Consider the following 22,500-nt stretch of genomic DNA (forward strand, 5'->3'; position numbering starts at 1 on the left):
TACATTCATATAAATAATATATATATATGTGTGTATATATATAATATATAATATATATATGTATAAAGACGAAAAAATAATCTCGATCAACCTAGACGAATCAGAAAAATAAACAAATAAGCGACATCACTCCAACCAAGACAGGGGACAGGGAAACCCATCTGGGCGTCCGTTCGTTTCCTCGTAAAGGGAATAAGCAACTGATCACATCGAATAAACTTAAATTTCACAGCATCCCCCTCTCTCTCTCTCTCTCTCTCTCTCTCTCTCTCTCTCTCTCTCTCTCTCTCTATATCTCTCTCTCTCTATATATATATATATATATATATATATGTGTGTGTGTGTATACATTATACATACGTATATATATATATATTATGTATATGTATATATATATAAATATATATGAATATAAATATATTCAGTATATATATATATATATATATATATATATATATATATATATATATATATATATATATATATATATATATATATATATATATATATATATATATATAAGAGAAGCCACGATTAATCGATGGACTGTCACATGAGTTGTTCCGGGGTGTTGGGGGCGGCGTTCAGTTTAAACAAAGCCAGCTAGTAAACTTCATTATCACTTGCAAAGCTTCCTTGTAAACAGTCACATGAACATAAGCACACACACTGTATTCGTACACAAACAGAAACAAAGACTTTAATTTAATGTTTAATCATTAAGTACTACAAGGAGATAAATACACTTTAATTATAAATATAGTATCTAACTTATTTTTGCCAGTTCGCGTGAGACAGACATACGCAGCTCACGTGGCTTACTGAGTAAAACGGTTTTCTTGAAAGGAAGTATAGAACTGATCGTTCTCAGTATGTAAAGGAATCCACATCCTCACACAAACACACACACACACACACATGTATATGTATATAAAAGTAAGTATACCTTAGTTTAATTCTTCATTGGCCGGTCGGAGATTCGAATGCGCGGCCAGCAGAGTGCTAGGCGAGAACGGTACCCAACCGACTAAAGAGGAATTAAAAGTTAAGTAGACCTCAGTTTAACCAGACCACTGAGCTGATTAACAGCTCTCCTAGGGCTGGCCCGAAGGATTAGATTTATTTTATGTGGCTAAGAACCAGTTGGTTACCTAGCAACGGGACCTACAGCTTATTGTGGAATCCGAACCACGTTATAACGAGAAATGAATTTCTATCACCAGAAGCAAATTTCTCTAATTCTTCACTGGCCGGTCGGAGAATCGAATATATGGGTTTATATATATATATATATATATATTTATATATATATATATATATATATATATATATATATATATATATATATATATATATATATATATATATATATATATATAACCGCCATCACATTCGTACTTACGCTATACACATACCTACCATGATCACTCAAAGATTTCCCAAAACTGAATCGAACTCCAGTACAGTGAGGCAATATATCATTCCCGGAAACCGTAAATCGCGCTGCAAGAGACAGAAGACGATAAAAGAGGATTTAGGCCTCCGGGCAAAGTGAATTAGGTATAACAGGGGTTCGAGATTTGAGCTTAACTGTTTGATCCCGGGATTCTCCCGGAGAAGGCACAGATAAGAGGATTTCTCCTTTAGCGGGATCGTTATTACTGAGCCATACTATTTCCACCACTTCAATAGTCACTACTACTACTACTACTACTACTACTACTACTATCAGTGATCATGATTAGTGATCATGACGTGATTACGGTGAGGAAAACCTATGAGTTACCCTGCTAATAGTATCTTTACGTATGCAGGAGGAACTATACTGTAAATATGTTGGTGTGATATAACAACTACAGCATTCTGTTAATGATAATGGATGCTTCCTGACAGTTAGATTTTATTGATGACTTGTTCAATTATATATATATATATATATATATATATATATATATATATATATATAAATTTCTGACTCACATCAGGATCGATCTTTCAAGTGAAAGATAGACTATCAGAAATTTATATGCGCGATAATTATTTCTATATTCATATATATATATATATATATATATATATATATATATATATATATATATATATATATATATTATATATATATATATATATATATATATATATATATATTTCTGACTCACATCAGGATCAGAACCCAGGTCTTTCAATTGAAAGACGAGACTGCTGCCAACCCAGCCACGCAAGTCAGAATTTTATTTCTGTTCCACGCGCGATTGTGTGTTAATTATTTCTATCATTCATATATATATATATATATATATATATATATATATATATATATATATATATATATATATATATATATACATACATATATACATATATATATATATATATTTTTTTTTTACCTCCTATCCATACTGCCATTAGATACATGTGGTAATCTTATCTATCGTTATTAATATTAATAATTTCATTCTCGTCCTAAGCCTTCAGTATTTCCTTATCAACCAGAGAATTGCTTCAGCCAAGCCTGCTACGACCTGCGACCCTCGCTTGGTACCTGTACTTGTACCTGTACACGTACCAGGAAGTTCTTTGTTAAGGTAATCGAACCATCCTTCCAAGGGTCCTTAGACATTCTCCCACGTTTCCCCTTTTCCTTTCTTTTTTCCCCTCGTTCGAAAGGTTACCTTTATTCCCCAGCCGTAAATTTCCACCCTCTCGAACAGCCCTATTGGGGTATTGAAGCCTCGCTAAGAGGGGTCCACCGGTTCCATAAATTCTGGAACGCCGTGTTGTCCAGACCAACTCATTGCCTTGGGAATTTCCAGTTTATTACCCGAGGCTGGAATGGACACAGACATGAACAGAAACGCACACACACAGACGGACTGCGTTCGCGTTTCCCGAATAGATACTCGTATTTCACGTGAATGGCAGTCAGTAGCCAAGATGGTTCACGGGGATGTTTAGTGCGATGGGACTATGATGGATGACTGGAAGGACGTCTCACTGGTTATCTGTCCGTTCTTGTGTGTAAAGTACGATAATAAATGTTCGTTGGTAAGGGCAACAACTTGTCTTTGTTGGACCTGTTACTACAATAATTACTACTGTGGCTAATTACTTCTGCTATTACTACTACTGCTACTACTTCTGCTTCTGCTACTACTACTACTACTACTACTACTAGTAACTATTATTATTATTATTATTATTATTATTATTATTATTATTATTATTATTATTATTATTATTAAAAATAATTTCTGTTTTAAAGGCATTTAGCTTGTAGAGAGTCTTCTATTTTTCGTATTATATTCTTCTCGTCTGCAGGTAGGTGGAATAATAAATTTCAGAGGACATGAAAAGATATTCCAGAATATCTTTCCTTGTCCTCTGGAAATTTATTATTCCACCTACCTGCAGACGAGAAGAATATAATAAGAAGAATAGAGATTACTTTCTACAAACTAAATGCCGTTGAGACAGCAATTGTTTTTGACAACACTTCCTAAAGAGGACTCCTTCCATATTATTATTATTATTATTATTATTATTATTATTATTATTATTATTATTATTATTATTATTATTATTATTATTCCAACAAACGCTCATGACACCCTAGTCATAAAACTGAAAAATATATACAGTATATTGAAAATATATATTCAAGGCATTGTTCATCATCAAACGAAAAACAGAAGAAAAGAAAAGACAGTTGGAAGAAATGCCAGGACCCGCTCAGAATTCTTTATGCAGACAGAGTTCCTCTTTCTCTGGAATCCGTATTGGTACCTGACTGATTTATCGATTCATACAACTGGCATTGCAGTTCCCAAGGTCATTGGAGGCAATCCGTATTGGTTTTCCATTCATTGCTGTCAGTAAGAGTAACGTCGAAATTCGGAGAAGCAGAACCACAAAAATGAGATGGTTGGTTCCTTGGGGTTTGGTGGAGGTTGGGGGGTGGAGAGAGAGAGAGAGAGAGAGAGAGAGAGAGAGAGAGAGAGAGAGAGAGAGAGAGAGAGAGATTTTCTCATGGAAAGTAAGAATAGACCTGGAAGGAATCCTGCGTTCTGGAAATAGATAAAAGGTCTGGAAGGTCATGGAAAGGTTGTGTGGCTCTGGAAGGTACGAAGAGTGTCTGCTTTGCTTCTGCATCGTTGGAGACCGCAATCTTCATGGCAGTGTCCCGATGGAGGCCTCTCCATCATCCTGTTAATACAAAATGAATGAATGTGGCCGAAATGGCAGGTAATGGAGAAAGATGCTGGAGGGAGAATCCGAAGAAGCCGTTCCTGAAATCCACTGGAATGTAAGAACTGGAGAAAGAGACAGACAGACAGACAGACTGAGAGGGAGAGAGAGACTGACAAAGAGAGAGACAGAACAGACAGATAAAACACTGAGAGAGAGACAGAGACAGATAGACAGACAGATAGAACAACACAGAGAGAGACAGACGGACTGAGAGAGAGACAGACAGACGGACTGAGAGAGAGACAGACAGATTAAGAGAGAGAGATACAAATCGGTAAATAAACATGGAATCTCTGTTGTAAGACAATATCGAAATTCTTCCTCTGTCACTTCAATTTAGTTACGTGCTCCTGGTAACAACAGACAACACTTTCGTTTGGGAAAAGTTATCGGCCATATGGATAGAAGAAAGTTTCCCAGCTTTCCTTCATTACGGTATGTAAATCCAACCTCATTAGCATAACATACGAAGAACAGGCGTCGTGTCCAATACAACATTTTACCAAAACTACGAATTTCTAGTCACGTGAAGTGGACATTAAAGTGTTCTGGTGCTTGTCTTTGCCTTTTTATTTTTCTCATAAAAGTATTGATGGAGGTATGTCACTTTTGAGTGGCAACTGACGTTTAGAAAACTGTACAATCATTGTAGAAGAATTTTAATTTGCATGGTTTTGGTGCTGGTGAGTTGAAGGCCATAGTAAGTCGGTATGTGAATGTGTGTATGAGAGAGAGAGGGATGACCCTTGTCGTGTCTTTGGAGAGAGAGAGAGAGAGAGAGAGAGAGAGAGAGAGAGATACTGATTTAAGGAAAATCTTCAGATAGTTCTTTTGAGAGAGAGAGAGCAGGTAGAATTCTGGCAATGAATTGGTTGAAAGATAGTTGGTTTCTGAGGAGGCGGAGTCATTAGCGCAGATGTGAATAGATGCTGCTATGACAAAGTATTAAGGGCGAGTAAATGATTCACAATAGCCACATTGACCTCTTGGTTTATAACCCCACTCTTTATATCGTATGTTCGAATCCCACCATTGGAAAAAAGCGCTTTTGAAAAAAAGAGAACGTTCCATTTATTTCTCCTTCGTATTCAAAGCTTTCAGTGGAAAGCCTACCCAAAGAGGCTGAGGAAATCGAGAAGTTAATCAGACACTGTGGCTAACAAATATACATATTTCGGGGCGATGTGACTAGTCAGTAAGAGTGACAGAATGGCCTATATCAATTTTCTACTTCATATTCACCTTCGAATAAAGAGAGTAGCACAACTCATGATACCTAAGTAAAAAATAATATCTATCGGAAAACCTCACCGGATGTTATTGTCAAGGTAAAAAAAAAAAAAAAATCTTGAGTCACAGTGCAAATCGGAGTGAATTTGAGAGAGGCCGTAGAAGTTGGTATATTATTAGGGAACACTGAAAATCATTCTCGGTGAAGGAGAGAGAGAGAGAGAGAGAGAGAGAGAGAGAGAGAGAGAGAGAGAGAGAGAGAGAGATCGTAAACAAGCAGTCCTCACAGTGGAGGATCCACAAGCCACAGGTAGGTACAGATATATCGTTTCCGATTTACATTTCCATAATGCCATACTATGTTCCACCACCGGCAGAAGCATTTAGTTAGACACCTCTGTCACAGAATTCGTAGAAGAAGAAGAAGAAGAAGAAGGAGAAGCGGAAGATGGATACTGATCGACGGAGGTTGTTTATCATTCTTCCGTTTGACGGGAAGGGATCTCCGGAAATCTTGCTCCGTGATATACTGAATGGTTATGACACAAAATCTTAACGGTATATCGCTTCGCTTAAGGCCCCTGTGATACGAATCACAGCTGCAGCACCGGATGTACCGATGTTACTGTTTTTCACGATTCTTATAAGGTAACCAATCACACACACACACACACACACACACACACACATATATATATATATATATATATATATATATATATATATATATATATATATATATATATATATATATATATATATATATATATATATACTATATATATATATATATATATATATATATATATATATATATATATATATATATATATATATATATATATATATCTTGCTTACCTGGCCTACACGAATGGTGAAAGAAACTTCATTTCCTGATTTTGAAGGCATATCCAATGCTCTGTCTGTCTGTCTGTCTGTCTGTCTGTCTGTCTCTCTCTCTCTCTCTCTCTCTCTCTCTCTCTCTCTCTCTCTATCTATATATATATATATATATATATATATATATATATATATATATATATATATATATATATATATATATATATATATGTGTGTGTGTGTGTGTATCAGGGTTTAGGAAGTCAGTGCTTAGTTTGTAGAGGAAGAATTTACAAAGATAGAAATGAAAAGCAGAAAGCTTGATGAGCTTCTGAATAAAGCTCCTATTGTTGGGGAAGTTTTTCGCACACGGGGATCATACGAGAACTCAGCAGTGAAAACTTAAATGTTGCTGTGACCATTGCCTCTTTTTTTTTTTCTTTCCCTAGAACAGTCTCCTGTTATGTTGATATTTATGCCAAGGATATGCTTATAGGTAACCCAAACCCAGCCAGTTGGGGGGACAAGCCAGTCCAACTTGTTGCCGGTCTCAAGCCCGGATAAATAGTGAGAGTTGCTGCCTGGTCTAGCCAACTGAGTGTGAAAACAGTGGCAAAAACTAAATAATGAATCTCGAGTCGATGATGGAATGCAATAGGGCTAGGGCGTACCCTGTAAGTTCTGCAGTATCCCCTGACAGCAGTGAGAAATCTGCAAAGGGTACCGCAGAATCACGACTGCAGCTAAAGAAGTTCGTGAGGAGAAAGGATTGGAAAAAGAAAGGAATGCTGAGAATTGGAAATTGGAGTGTTGGTAGCCTCACAGGAAAGGGAAGAGAATTGGTTGATGTCATGCAGAGAAGAAAAATTATGATTCTGTGAATACAAGAGACTAAGTTGAAAGGGAAAAGTGCAAGAAAGCTTGGAGAAGGATATAAAGTTTACTACGCAGGGGAAGATACAAGGAGAAATGGGGAAAAAATCATTCTCCATCCAGATTTGCAGGAGAATGTCAGAGGTCCAGCGTATCAGTGACAGGCTCATGGGCTTAAAGTTTGTGAACGACAGGAGAGTATGGCATATCATCTCGGCATACGCCCCTCAACAAGGGTGTAGTGAAGAGGAGAAGGAGGAATTCAGAGGAAAATTAGAAGAATGTATCGAAAGAGTTCCAAGAATTGAACTATTAGTGTTATCTGGGGACATGAATGCCCATGTAGGTGAGAGTTCTGATGGCTTTGAAGGAATACATGGGGGAAGGGGTTTTGGAAGAAGAAACCAGGGAGGTGAAAGATTATTAGAATTAGCAGAAGCTATGAATCTTGTAGTCTTGAATACGCAGTTTGAGAAAAGAAGTCATCTGGTAACATACAGTAGTGGACATAATGAGACACAAATTGATTATGTTTTGGTTAGGAAGGAAGACAAGAAAATCATTATGGATTGTAAGGTTATTCCAAATGAATCTGTTGTAGCTCAGCATAAACTGGCAGTGGCAGATTTTAGGCTGAAAGCAATAAGGAAAAGAACAGCCCCAGCCAGGAATAGAAGGATTAAAACTTGGAAGCTGAAGGGGAGAAGCCAAGAGAGTTTGAAGGTGTCAAAGAAACAGAGCAGAGAGATATGTGAATGGAATGTCAGAATGCTGAGATATTACATGATCCAGGCGGAGATTGTGGGCCAGCAACAGAGAGATGTGTGGGGAGACAATGGAATTGAGCAACAGGAAAAAAGAAACATGGTGACCATGAAAAGGTTCAAACAGCATGAAGGAACAATAATATGCCAGAAGATGGTGGGAAGAAGATAACAACTACCAAACATACAGAGACACAATATAGATACAAAGTCTTGATGCGATGTGAATGAAGAAACATGTGATACAAATGGTATGACATTCGATAAATACCATAAAGTAAAAATAATTAAAATGCAGAAGCGACCTGAAAAGACAGGCAGGATGTAGGCGTGACTAATTTAGCTTGAAGATGAAAATGGAAATATCTTAACTGAAAAGAAGCTCAGCGGAGACTTGGAAGACTGAATGGCCTACGTCCTCACTATCCTGGCGCCCTGTCTTTTCGACTTTACAAATGATTATCTTTTCTCCCCAAGACCCATCTTCTCATACCATTCTCTGATTAATCCCCTGTACCTGGTGGGACGCTGAAGTGGTTTTGGCTCCCTTTGTCCTAACTGAGGGGCCTCCCGCCTGTGAGGCTGCTGTTTGGGCGTTAAGCAGTTTAAGATATAATTGTTTAGCATCCTTTATACGTAACTATTTATTTATGTAAATAGCTGTTATGATAATCATCTTACATAAAATAAAACCTAAAGGAGTATTCCTTTGGAGTTTGGAGCATTAGCCGTTCGTGGAAACCCAGTATATTTGACTGGAACCAGCCGGCAAGTCTTGCTGTTATTATGAAGCACGTTTACTCTCAACGGTCACATGGTGGCAGTTATTGGTGGATGGACCCATACGTCGAGAAATGACCAGGATGGGTTCGGATGACAGCTTCCGGCACCCGCCAGTTTGCAATGTCGATGATAGGAATGCAGCAGAAAGGTGGAGGAAATGGCGAGAAAGGTGGAAAATGCTATGCCTCTGCAGAGATAAGTAAAAGTGAAGTGCAAGTCATCCGTCTTACAGTTAGGGCCTGAGGCTCACGAAGTTTTCCACATTTTTGTTCAGATGAAGATGGGATCAGTGCAGTGCTGGGCTTTGAAAAATATCCTCAACCCAAGAGGAAAAACACTGCATTTGAACGTTACCAGTTTCAATATTCAGGCCAGATGGATGGATGAATCTTTTGACCAGTGGAACCGTTCAACCAGGCATATAAGCGCTGGGTTGTGATTTTGTGGTGGTATAACACAAGAAGAAATAGTTAAGAGCCAGGATTATGTTTGGCATTTCGGATGATAAGGTCCCTGATCGTCTTCTTCCGGGATCGAAAGGAATCTAACTGGAGAGAACCTTAGGGCCTTGTCGAGTTAGTGAGGTATCTATTGCATGGAGGAGATCAACAGAGCCACCTCGTTGTTAACTGTATCTACAAAGCTGAAGGATCCAGTTGGAAGAATGAAGCCTGACGGCCTGATCGGGAAGGGGAAAAAACGGACTGGATTACTGATTGTAGGTTCTGTGGTAAAAGCCAGGAAAGGTCCAGCTTATGGGTAAGTGGTCGCCTACCCCCGACTGCGTGTGAACTTAATCACTTTACTGGTCTGGCACTGCAGGCAATGGTGCAACAAACTGAATTTGAAATTGCACCCCGTGCATGACGAAGGCTTTTTGGAAGAAAAGTTTGGCGTGGTATATTCACAGGGGTGAAAACGGGCCGCTAGATGATGACAAATAACAAACTGTTACACTTAAAGTTAGTCCACTAACCATAAGATTCCAGATAGCTGGCCTGTGCTGATGTCACAGAGCAGGCTGCCACCCATGTGCGAAGCTGCAACTGGTGACTCAGAGTTGAGGGATGTGATGGCCGTCTTCAACCATGCTGGGGTTTTATGGGCAAAAAGGCATTTAATTCTTTGGCAAGTCCTGTAATCTACACCAGTTCGCACCATTAATTTGACTCTGGAGTTATTGCAGGGTCAGCGATTTCATTCAATTTTGGGTTTTTCTTGTGGCGGTATTCTGAAATAAAGGATAATGACCAGATTAATCCTATATGTGACAAAGCGCTGCGTCAATTCAGACCTGCTCTTCTGCTATTACAAAGGAACTTCGATTGAAAGCATCCACAAGTTTTCTGGTGGTCTGTGAAGATTGATTACAGTTATAAAATCAGGAGGAACTCTGTTAACCCAGTGCAGCATGCTCCTAGAAATTACATGCGCGTACGTTCCCTCCTGCAAAAGCTGTAGATAAGCGGATTGAAACATAATTGCTGAAGAAGGCCAATGGGTGGGTCTCCTCCTTGATAATTTGCTAAAAAACAATAAATACACCGCAGGCATTGATCCAAGGGATCTAAATAAGGCAGCTGGAGGGAGCACTATCAATTACCAACACTGGAAGACATTGCCTTGGTCTTGCGGACCTCGTGTGAAAAGGCCTGGATGCTGGCTGGGTTTTTCGTAACATGTGCCTTTGAGGAGGGACTTCGACTTAACAACTTTTAGGACTTCTCATTTGGTGGTTACATTTGGCTGAGAATGCCATTTGAATTGCCATCCCAAGGAACTTTTGGCGCCTTGATGGATGGGCTGATTGAGGGACTTTGAGGGCCAATTGATGGTAATTGCAGACGACTTTTTGGTGATATGGAAAAGGAACTCTGACATTCTGGAGGCTACAAATGATCATTGTTAAAACGGACGACAGTCCTTTATCAGGCGCTGTGGAGGAAACTGGTACTGTGCCTTTGGTGATAAACTCCAATTGAGACAAACTGAAAATCATTTATGTCGTCATGTAGCAACAGACAAAGGATTAAAACCCCAGGATGCTGAGAAATGAAAGCTTTAGGAAGATGCCAGCACCTAAAGATGTTGCAGGGTACAGAAGATTTCTTGAATGGTGCAATACCTAGCTAAATTTCTGCCTGAATGGCTGAACTGACCTCTCCTCTGAGGCATCTTCTACCTGAAGAACTAAGATTTAAGTGGTCAGGATGTTAAGAAATTCTGGCCCTGTGAAAGAGGCAGCCAGTAAAACACCTGTTCATATTATTATAGTTTAATTTCAGAGGTTACTATTCAATGTTGCATCCCTGTATGGAGTTGAGCAGCATTTTGCAGAATGCCGCCCGGTTTTTGCACCAGAAGTTTGTCAGAGGGAGGCCCAGAGCAGGAGGTTATGCCTGCAAAAGAATGTCTATCTATTGTTTTTGCATCTGAAAGGTTTCACCATTATGTATATGGACTGAGACAAGGTCACGGTGCATTCTGACCACCAACCACTGGAGTTAATTTTCAAGAAACCTTTAGTCACTAGCCCCAGCTATATTCAGAGGATGTTGGGGCATCTGGGACTTATGCTTTGGAGGTTAAACACCTCAAAGGGAAAACACATGAAGGTTGCTGACACATTAAGCCGTTGCGTTCTTGCGCTAATGGTGGGTCTGAAAATCCCGCTGTTAACGGTAAATTACCTTGAAACTGTAAAAATGAGAATACAACACTGATCGGAGAGGCCTTGATGATCACGCCAGACAGATTGCAAGAGATAAAAGCTCACAGTGGAAAGAAGTCAAGGAGTTGCAAAAATGATCAGAGAAGGATGGCCAGATGCGAAATAAAGCCTGGTGCCGCTAGGAGAGGATAATTATAGAGATGAACTGCATACAGGAAGATGGTTTAGTGTTCTGGAAATGTTTAATTGTTCCTCTGGATGCAGGGAAACAGATGTTGGACATTGTCATCCAGCATCATTGGAGTGGAGGGTTGTCTAAGAAGGATGAGAAACCTACTGTTTTGGAGGAATGTCCTCGGATCTGAAAGCATTGGTTCAACAGTGTGATGCTTGTTTGTCAATTAGAGACCTTCCTCCCGATGAAAAGTCATGAGTTTGCCTCGATCGGGGCATGGTCAAAAGTAGGAGGATCTATGTTAATTGATAATCGGATACTCCTTTATAGTAGCTGATTATTTTAGCAGTTTTCTTGAAGGATCAAGATTAAATCCGACATCCATGCCATCGTTAGAGAACTACAAGTTATATTTTGACCTCGTCACTGGAATACCGGACCAGTTAGTAACAGATAATGGGCACAGTTTATCACACCAGAATTCCGTTCTAGTGGCGACATGGTCTTTTGAACACATTACTTCTAGTCAAGCATGCACAATCAAATGCTGGCTAGAATGCCGTGAAAATAGTAAAGAAAATGTTACAGAGTGTAAAAAATCCTGGAGAATCAGAGTTTTGGCTTTACTTAATTGGAATAACACAGCAATGGCAGAAGGGATGTTGACACCACTGCCCAAAGTGTCAAAGAAACGACGTTGTAAAAGGTCATGGTTACTGCATGTCATTTATTAAAGATATCCAGGCAGCAAGATTTGCGGTTATCTTGGAAAAAGAGACAAGCAGGAATTGACTGTAACCTGAGAGGGAAACAATAAACAATAATATGCAGTGAGAGGTGGTACGAATCAGACTACCAGGTAGTAAGATATGGACTCCTGCAATTTGCATAGAAGTCTTGATGCCTGTGAATTAAGAAACATGGTGAAATAGAAGTGTGAAATCTGACATTCAGTATAAATACAGGAAAGTAAAAATGATTAAACACTGAGGTTGACCTGACGAGCAATTTAGGCGTGAATGATTTAGCTTACAAGAGAAGAGTTTGGAAGTCAGTCCACAACAGAAAGAAAAGAGTAAACCTGAGCTGGAGACTTAAGATGCCTAATGTGTCGTTAAAGAAGCCTATTTGGAGGACTGTTCCATCCGAGCCTGAAATCCAAAATAGACGTTCAACAAAGTGGAAGAGAGCCAGAGAAGGCATAGATGATTATTGGAATGTCAGAATCGCCTGAAAGATTATTTGATATAAAAGAGATTGTGGGCCAGCAACAGCAGAGATGTGTATTTAGGACATTGATTATTAAACTATTTTTCAGTAAATGCAAACATGGTTTTGGAAGAAGGGGAGGTTCAAAACGAGTGTGAAGGAAAAGAGTTTAGCCAGAAGATGGTGGAAGAAGATCCTTTACTACCAAACAAGGGATTTATTTATGTACAAAGCTGTTATGATAATTATCTTACATAAAGATTAAAAGGGAGAAACCAGGAGAGTATGGTATGAGAAGATTGGAACACCGGAGGGAGAAAAGATAATCTGGCAGAATTGCAGAAGCGACTTATACCAAAAAGACATGCAGGATGTAGAAGAGGTAGGAATTATTAAAGATGAAAGTGGAAATATCTTAATTGTTTGAAGAGGAAGTCAGGAGAAGATGGAAAGACTATTTTTGGCAACTATTAAACAATGAGAATGAGTGTGAAGAACTGGAAAATGTTCCTCCAGTAGAAGGACCAGTAGCAAACATCAGAGAGAGTGAAGTCGAGAATGCTATAAAGAGAGGAAAGTAAATAAAACTGCAGGAAAGTCAGAGGTAACAATAGAAATGAGTAAAGCATTGGGAAATCTAGGCAAAGAGTGGGTGTACACACTATTGGAAAAGATCTGGGATATAGAGGAAATGCAAAGGTCTGGAGCAATAGTTGGATGATTAAAATGTATAAACAAAAAGGAGATGCGTTAAACTGGGAACTACAGAGGAATAAAGCTTTTGGAGCATGTATTCAAGATACTAGAAAGAATAGTAGAAGGAACGTTGAGAGAGCTGATAGATATACATGAGCAGCAGTCTGGGTTTATGAAAGGAAAGAGCACAGTGGATGCTATTTTTTAGTAAGACAAGTCCAAGAGAAGTACCTAGAAGAAAACAGGAAAGTTTACTTGTGTGTTGTGAATCTCGAAAAGGCGTATGACAGGGTACCAAGAAGAATAGTCTATTTGTGTTTGAGAAAGAGAGGAGTACCAGAGAAGTTGGTAAGGTTGGTGAAGATGATGTATGAGGGTGCAAGAACCAGTGTACAGACAAAATATGGGGAGACTGGGACATTCCCTGTGGAGATGGGCCTCCATCAGGGATCAGCTCCGAGTCCATTCTTGCTCCTCGTCGTTACAGACACAATGACATCAGAATTAAGAAACAACGATGAACAGTGGGATCTGATGTTTGCTGATGATTTAGTCATTATAGCAGACATACAAGAAGAACTGTAAGAAAGGTTTTTAGCATGGAAAGGAGCCTTAGAAAGGAAAGGATTTAAAGTGAACATTGGAAAGACAGAGCTAATGATTAGTAGTAGAGAAGGACATGAAGAATTAAACATTCAAGTGGAAGATGGTACAGTGCTAAACAGAACAATGAGTTTAACTATTTGGGATCAATAATAACAGAAGAGGGAGGTACTGTGAAAGCAGTGAGACAAAGAGTGAAAGAAGCATAAAAATGGAGAGCAGGACTGGAGTTGTTTTAGACAAGAAAATGCAATTAAATTTTTTCAAAATGAAGATTTATAAGACAAGTTGTCATACCCAGGTATTATGTGGCCAGAAACCCTGGGCAATTTAAGAAATTCAAGATGGCTGCCAAAAGGGACTTGTTTATTAAATCTTCAATCCATCATCTTAATTTTCCTGTAATTACAAATTGTATGTCACTATACTGAATGGCATACTTTGCAACATTTTTTATAAAAGAATGACTTAAACACATAATTTTAAGGTGGTAAAAAATACTATAAACACAAAAATATGGTCTCAAAATACAAAAAAGGAGGTGTGCTGGAATCAATCCCCGAGAGCATAAGAACATTTAGCCAGTGTTCCAACAGGAGGACCTCCACAACATGTCAGAAGACTGAGATGGATGGATGCCAGTGAGGATGGACATCTTTGAGGTGGGACTAGGGAAGGCATTCCTCCATGACAAGAACATCTTATAAGAAGTAGTTCCTCTGGAGCCAGCCTAACACCTTGAGGAACAGTGGGAAACAGACAGTTATCTTCTTTATGTCATCCAAAGTCTGAAGAATCTCGATTTGGAGGTTGTGATTGTAACCATTCTTCATATCTGAAAGTATGAATGAATCTACAATTTTCACTAAATGCTTCTCTGTTGTTGGCAATGTTTGAACAGAGTGGCTTGCAGTTTATGGTAACTAAATGCCCAGACTTTAAACAAGTCATAGATTTTACACCCAGACTGGTTGTTCAGGAACATGAATGCTGTACACTGTGGAATAACATCAGGTGGTTGTCACTGTTTCCAAGATAGCTCAGTGGATATTGTCCTGATTATCAGAATTTTCAGTAAGTGCAGTAGATTTCCCAAACCCTGAGTAACCTAACCAAAGATTATAAAAAAATATTTGACATCCTGAAAGTCCATGAGCTTTAACAAATCTGACATCGTTCCATGCCTTTGCACTACAGCTTGTAACAATCTCCAGTTTTACCTTACACAATGAATCATATAAACCTTCCTATTCCATTTCTTTTTAAGGCAGAAGTGTAGAAGTAACACAAAAGTGTCTGTGTCATCTGCTTCAACAAATGAACATTGAAGAAATAAGAGCAGATGCTGTACTAAGATAGTATCAGCCAACTGGCATTTGCAAAGTCTCCATATCATGACGAACAATGGATTTACCCATGAACAGCTCTATGGATGTGGGAAGCTTTCCCGTCACCACAAGTCTATGCTCTTGAAACTGATCTTTGTAATCCACCAGGTCCTCACAGATGAGATCAATTAATTGCATTTTATTCTTGGTCACTCTTGAAAGCACTTTTTGAGGTGGAAGCTGTGTGTTGGAACACGAGTAGACTCTACGTAGTACCCTTGGCTCTTTGGCTCCGTGTTGACTCCTTGATACTGTTTGGAATGTACCTGCAATAATATTAAATACCTAAAACTTTACAAAATGCAATCATAGTAAAAATAGGTTGAACTTGTAAATGTCGTTAATAAATTATTATCTCTGTCATAAGAATTTATTTCAATGAAACCAGCATTAGTTATCAAAGTACCTTGTTTATCAGTCATGCTATTTTTTTGATTAACATATACTCCCTTTAATTAGATGCAATACAACTTACTTTAAGCAATTCGATCAGTCATGACATTTATTAATTTACTCTCTAGAAAGACATTTTATAATAATGATATAACATATTACCTGTCAATGGCAAGGTAGGCTAAACACACGATTTCAAGTGCCTGAAAGCATCTAAGAAGTCTTGCACTGTACTCCCAGGGTGCCCTGGCCATGGTACCACCCACAGGATAGCACATCCATCAAGGAATTTTGCTTCAACGTGGCTTTCTACATTTCTGGCTGACACTTCAACCTTTAGGGAGTTCTTCAAACTAGCTGTAGCCATAGCTACCCTTAGCATGCCAGACATGTATGTTGTTTCAATGGCCATATCTGTCCAAACACCATTGGATGCTGATATATGGTATGGTACTGTATGTATAGACAAATTCTATCTATCTACCTTTCAAGAAACTCTTTCTGACATCATCAGGCATAGCCTCCACACTTCACAGATAATACAAGCCACATCTTGCATAATTCTGATGGCCAGCAGTAAAGAACAATGGCATCATTTCATTCATGGCTTGCAAACGACGGTGGCCAGTCATTTTCTCGCGTAATAAACATCATCATTGTCAAACTGGTTTTATCATGAGTCAACCCATAATCTGGCAGTTTCTTTTTGGAAGGTTCTTCTAGCACTTCAATTTGCCCGTCCATGGTTTCTATCTGGTAGGATGCAAATCACAGAACGAATGAGTGAGAATTGGAGTGCCGTGCATTGCCAGGAAACTTTTTCCTGTCAACATCCTCTTCACTCCACCGAATGGGCCAGTGAGAAGTTCCAACAATCCAGAGTTATCCATGAGAGTACTAATACATCCAACATAATTCATCAGGATGTGCATTCCTCCAGGTCGTAAATAGACATTGCTGAAAGTCAATGGACCATTCCACTGAATATGAAGGGCAACTTTGTATAACTGCTGGTCAGCAGTCAAGACAACATACTCTTTCCCAGTTGCTAAAGATACTTTTCATAAGCATGCCGTCATTGTGCTTGTATCAGCTGGACCACGGTCAATTAGTGGGAGATACGCTACCCTTGTTTTTGTTGTATTGAGTGCCTTTGTTCTATGGCCAGTCTTGTGATAAAGCCAATAAACTATGAGGCTTTTCCTGATTCAACACATCATGGAAAATTGGAGGTCTTGAGACCAACACCCAATTTGCATCAGATACTTCCTGAAACTTCTTCATCTGGGGTCCATTGCGAAAAAGGCACTTGTGGCATTTCAGGTTTTGATCCCACATGGACGTATTCAAAAAGTTTTCATCACCATTGTGTTGAACCAGGCTCTGAAATTTCATGTTTGGTAATTCTTTTACTTGTAGCTGGTTCAAATTGATATTTAAAGTGAGTAAAATCATTGCTTAATAGTGAGTTAAAAGCTTCCCATTAAAGAGCATCTCTGCATCGTTGTTTGCTACTATTTGCACTAACCCGTCCTTGGCGCTGGTGATCCCCTGTAGGCTGATATTCTGCACAAGTCTTGAGCAGCAGACTTTTGAATCTTTGCACTTCATCATAGCTACATGTCACTGCATAATCATAAGACATTGATGAGTTTCTTGGAGTATTCTCAGCAAAACCCATAGAGCAAACTGTAGGTCAGTAGAATGCTTTCTACTACACTGGTTACAATGTTACACAATCATTATTGCACACAGGGATTCATCAAACAAGTGCCTTGATATCAAGCACAATTTATTTGCTACCTTTGAATGCATACTTCTAAATCATCATCAGTGTCATCCTTAACGATTCTGAGCACGGACCCTGCACTTCCTATAAAACGCTATGATACTTGCATATCCAGGAGATGATAGAACTACTATATCATCTGTTTGTCCTTTATCTTTCTAAAGAACCGTTTTCGGTTTAGGAATGAACCTGCATGGTTTTTATAAATGTCAAACAATTCACCTGAAATCCATATACATTTTTTGTTTTCTTCCTTACATATAAACACCTCCTCGAGTGCTTGTTCCACATCACAGGAAGAGGATGTTGAAACTACGCTGCTCTTTACTGAAAAAAACTGACTCAGGCAGTCTTTGTGATATCGAGCATCAGCTGCATGAAAGCCCATTGCTCCTATAATTTTAACCCACACCTGGAAGTGTCTGCCCATCTTCACATTTTTAATGGTATTTCTTATTCCTTTTCTTTGTGTTTGAACATGTGGATCTACATTTGGTATCCACCTATCAGGATATTTTGGGTCCCTTTTAAGGTTGCACACTTTGCCACAGTGCAAGCAATGTTTCCTAAAGTCAGAATCAGAATATTTGGTTTCTTCTTGGGCACATCAACCAGTGGTGAAGCACATTTCCTGTTAGTCAATGAAATATCTGCAGAAACTGTTTTTATGATAATATACAGACTACTCACACCCTTTTCCATTTTATTTTTCAGACTCGTGCAAACCATTTTGAAGAAACTGCTTGCAACCAATGATAAAGTGAAACCCTAGGCATTCCACTGTTTTTCTGTAAATATTTCATTTGCAGTTACACTGATTACCATACCTAAATCTGAATAAGCAGTCTGGCTCATAATGTAAAGACTTAAATAGTCACGTTCTTAACAAATTAAGTCCATAAGTGATCAATACCACAACTTTACGTTCTATGAAGCACTAACACAGCATCTACCTGTTAAACAAACAAAAAAGCATTAGAAGCATGCACAAAATAGGTTTTGCACTGATTTCATTAATTGAGAAGGCTGATATAAAATCAGAAAAATGCAATTTGTTTTTAATATATTATTTAAATAAATATAGATGATTATAAATGTAATATATAATAAAGATGTAATAAAAATCATATATATTTATTAGTTTAATAACAAAAAGTTATCAGTTGAAATGAACATATCTTGTATTTTTCTAGGCAAGATCTTGGCTTTCCATCTTGATTATTTCAATTAAAGCAAATGTGTGATGACCACAACGGATCAGATAGTCTAACTATGGAGATACTCAATTGAAGAGAAAAACTACATCCAAAAATGTCAATTGGTCAGTGGCTTCCAACTACTGGCGAAAATGGAGAGAACTAAAGCTGGAGTTGTTTTAGACAAGAAAATGCCATTAAAGCTCAAAATGAAGATTTATAAGACAAGTTATCAGGACCATACTATTATATGGAGTAGAAACTTGGGCAGTTAAGAGGAAAGAGGAGGGGCTGTTGGAGAACCGAGATGAGGTTGGTGAAATGGATTACTGGAATGTCACTACTGGAAAGGAGGGAGAGTCAAGTCATAAGAAGAATGTGTGGTATATGTAAAGATAAAAGAAGGCTCTCAGCTCATTTGAGATACTATGGTCATGTAAAAGAAGAAAGGAGGTGGAACCAATCAAGAGAGCTAAGAACATGCCAGGGATGGGAGGAGTGTGGGGCGTAAGCAGATCAGATGGATGGATGTGGTGAAGGGGATATGGGTGAACGGGGAAGGAGATGTTAGGAATATAGGAATGGAAATAGATGAAGAAAGTTGACTCGCGCGGCCGACCCTGCTATACAGTGGGACTAATAAGGTCGAAAGAAGAAGATATGCTTACAGATAGCCCACATTCATATCTGAAAGTATGAGTAAATCTACAATGGCTGTTAACTTCTCTTCATGGGTGTTGACAGAGTGTCTTTTTATGGTACTAAATCTTGGGACTTTAAGAAAGAAAGATGACAAGGAAAATATCATTTCAGGAAAGAATAGGGTGCAAAACTGGCCAGTGTTTTTGGATATCTTGACAGAGATTTCACTTCATTATCAGATTTTTGTAAGTTCGTATAAATATAGATATTCGGTAAACCCTGAGTAACCTAACCAAAGATTATCACAAAATATTTGATATGTTGGAATTTCGTTTCGGAGGCTTTAATAACTATATCGTTCATGATTCCACTACAAGTAACGTCTCCAGTTTTTAGGATGAATTAATCAATCTCGTTTATTCCATTTCCACGTGGAGACATTATTTACTAAATGACAGAGAGAGAGAGAGAGAGAATTTACTAAATTGGGAGTATGTATCCTTCATTCCGGTTACTTACTTAACTGAAAAATATTTTCAGTGTTCAATTTTAGCATTCATCCGCCAAATGACATATTTAATCAAGCCAATATCCTAATTAACTAAATGACTTCTCTAATATCTCTCTATTTACTCTCTCTGAGTTTTTACGCACTACTACGCGTATTTCGAAAAGCACGCAATTATGAAAACCAATTACTTTGGAGGGTCCAATCCCTTGAAAAAACGAGGTTGGCAATTAGAGGCAAGAGGTTAATAACATCCAATATCTCTGTCAAAGAATATTAACCAATAAACCAGCGGTTCTTAACAATTGAAACAGACGCCACTTTTTTTCTTTGGGTACACAGATCTGAGAGAGAGAGAGAGAGAGAGAGAGAGAAGAGAGAGAAGAGAGATAGAAGAAGAATAGCTTGGAGTCAAAGGGATATTGGAGTGAATATTGGCTTGATTCAAATGCCAATTTGTAGATGAATGCTAAAACTGAAGACTGTAAATATGGCTTTAATTGAATGGATTGTCTGTCTGTCTGTCTGTCTGTCTGTCTCTCTCTCTCTCTCTCTCTCTCTGTTATATATATATACATATATATATATATATATATATATATATATATATATATATATATATATATATATATATATATATGTACTGTATATATGTATACACAAATATCCATCTATCTATCTATCTATCTATCTATCTATCATCTATCTATCTATCTATCTATATATATATATATATATATATATATATATATATATATATATATATATATATATATATATATATATATATTGTAACACCGAATCACATATAACTTAACAGAAGAGATTAATCGCCATACGAAACATTGTTCGGGATAGTATAAAAATTCAAAAGACGGGGATCTATGAGAGTGACAGAGCCAAATCTTCGGAGGCGTGGAAGTTTAATTTGTGGGGGTGAAGAAGGTGAATTTGTGGGCGTGTCGAAGGCAACAATCACTGTGAATGAGAGAAATGGAGCGCTGACGGGTTAGATGAGTTAGGACTTCAACTGAACTCGTGAAGATAAAGAAAAGGATATTTGAAGATATTAAGGTTGTGTTGGGGAATAAACAAGTAAAAAATGCGTCGAAGTTTCTTCGGCGCAATCGTGTTTTCTGTGCAGCTGCTACTACAGCGTACAATCGAGGCCACCGAGGATAGATCTGTCTTTCGGTGGTCTCGGTATAATGCTATATGAACCGCGGCCCATGAAACTTGAACCTCGGCTCAGTGGTGGCCTATCCTATATCGTTGCTAGAAGCACGATTATGGCTAATCTTAACCTTAAATAAAATCAAAACTACTGAGGCTAGAGGGCTGCAATTTGGCATGTTTGATGATTGGAGGGTGGATGGTCAACACACCAATTTGCAGCCCTCTAGCCTCAATAGTTTTTACGATCTGAGGGCGGACAGAAAATGTGCAGACAGAATAAAGTGCGGACGGACAGACAAAGCCGGCACAATAGTTTTCTTTTACAGAAAAACTAAAAACCAGGAATGAAATGACAGAAAATAATGGCATTAATAGTGTTTAATATAAAATTGATATTTAAAGAGGACATGAAAACTCGGTGTGGGTTAATATCATTAAGAGAAAATATAAAGAGTGTCTGAGGCATTAATTTATTGGTGTTGCTTTCATGCTGGTTTCCCATAAGTCTTGAGAGAGAGAGAGAGAGAGGAGATTATGACTGATAAAAGTAAGGGCGACGTACCCTAACCATAAGACAGTGTACCAATAGTGTGATATTCGCAGCAAATAGAGTGAAACTGTGCACATACATGCAGATAAGCACGTAGACACAAACATACACACTCATACATACACACACACACACACACACACACACACACACACACACACACATATATATATATATATATATTCATATATATATATATATATATATATATATATATATATATATATATATATATACACTTATTCATTCATGTGTGTATATGTATACATATATATATATATATATATATATATATATATATATATATATATATATATATATTCATGTGTCTATATATGTATATGCTGTATGTATGCGTGTGTGTGATATTTGCACTGGAATTCTGTTCCATCTCCAGTATTCTGTGATTCCTTGGTTCCTTTGACTTCTCTTTCGAGAGACCTAACTTCGTTATCTTTCCTGGTAAGAGTCCAACACTTTCCTACTTTCCCCCTCTATCCTCCTTTCCCTTTCGACCATTTGGTTTCTAGCCAGGTTGACCTACCACATGAAAATTCAGAAACTGCACTCCGAAGACGTGACTGCTCGCCTATTCTTGCAATGTTTGTTTTTGAGACTCACATGACCATTTTGAAGAAACGGCTAACGAGATATGAGTGACCGTGGCAGTAAACTTTGCGTATAAAGATATTTCATCAGTGAACACTTAGTAAAGCAGACAGAATGCAGAATCCAGCACTGCCACACAGACTTAAATATGCCGTTC

The 22,500-nt window shown here is 38.1% G+C and overlaps 2 protein-coding genes across 2 annotated transcripts in view; both read left to right on the top strand.

Annotated features, from left to right (window-relative positions):
* Positions 1-22,500, top strand: part of LOC136839263 (prostamide/prostaglandin F synthase-like) — a 117,526-nt gene that overhangs the window by 40,051 nt on the left and 54,975 nt on the right. The gene's annotated exons all lie outside the window — the stretch shown is intronic.
* Positions 7,327-8,127, top strand: LOC136839805 (craniofacial development protein 2-like). Its single transcript, XM_067106135.1, has one exon. It carries the CDS (start codon positions 7,327-7,329, stop codon positions 8,125-8,127), a length of 801 nt encoding a protein of 266 aa, XP_066962236.1.

Source organism: Macrobrachium rosenbergii, chromosome 6 (genome assembly GCF_040412425.1).
Source record: "Macrobrachium rosenbergii isolate ZJJX-2024 chromosome 6, ASM4041242v1, whole genome shotgun sequence".
Lineage (NCBI taxonomy): Eukaryota > Metazoa > Arthropoda > Malacostraca > Decapoda > Palaemonidae > Macrobrachium > Macrobrachium rosenbergii.

Excerpts from the sequence above, each read along its gene's own strand:
- LOC136839805 (XM_067106135.1), top strand. The coding sequence starts at position 7,327 with ATGTCAGAGGTCCAGCGTATCAGTGACAGGCTCATGGGCTTAAAGTTT.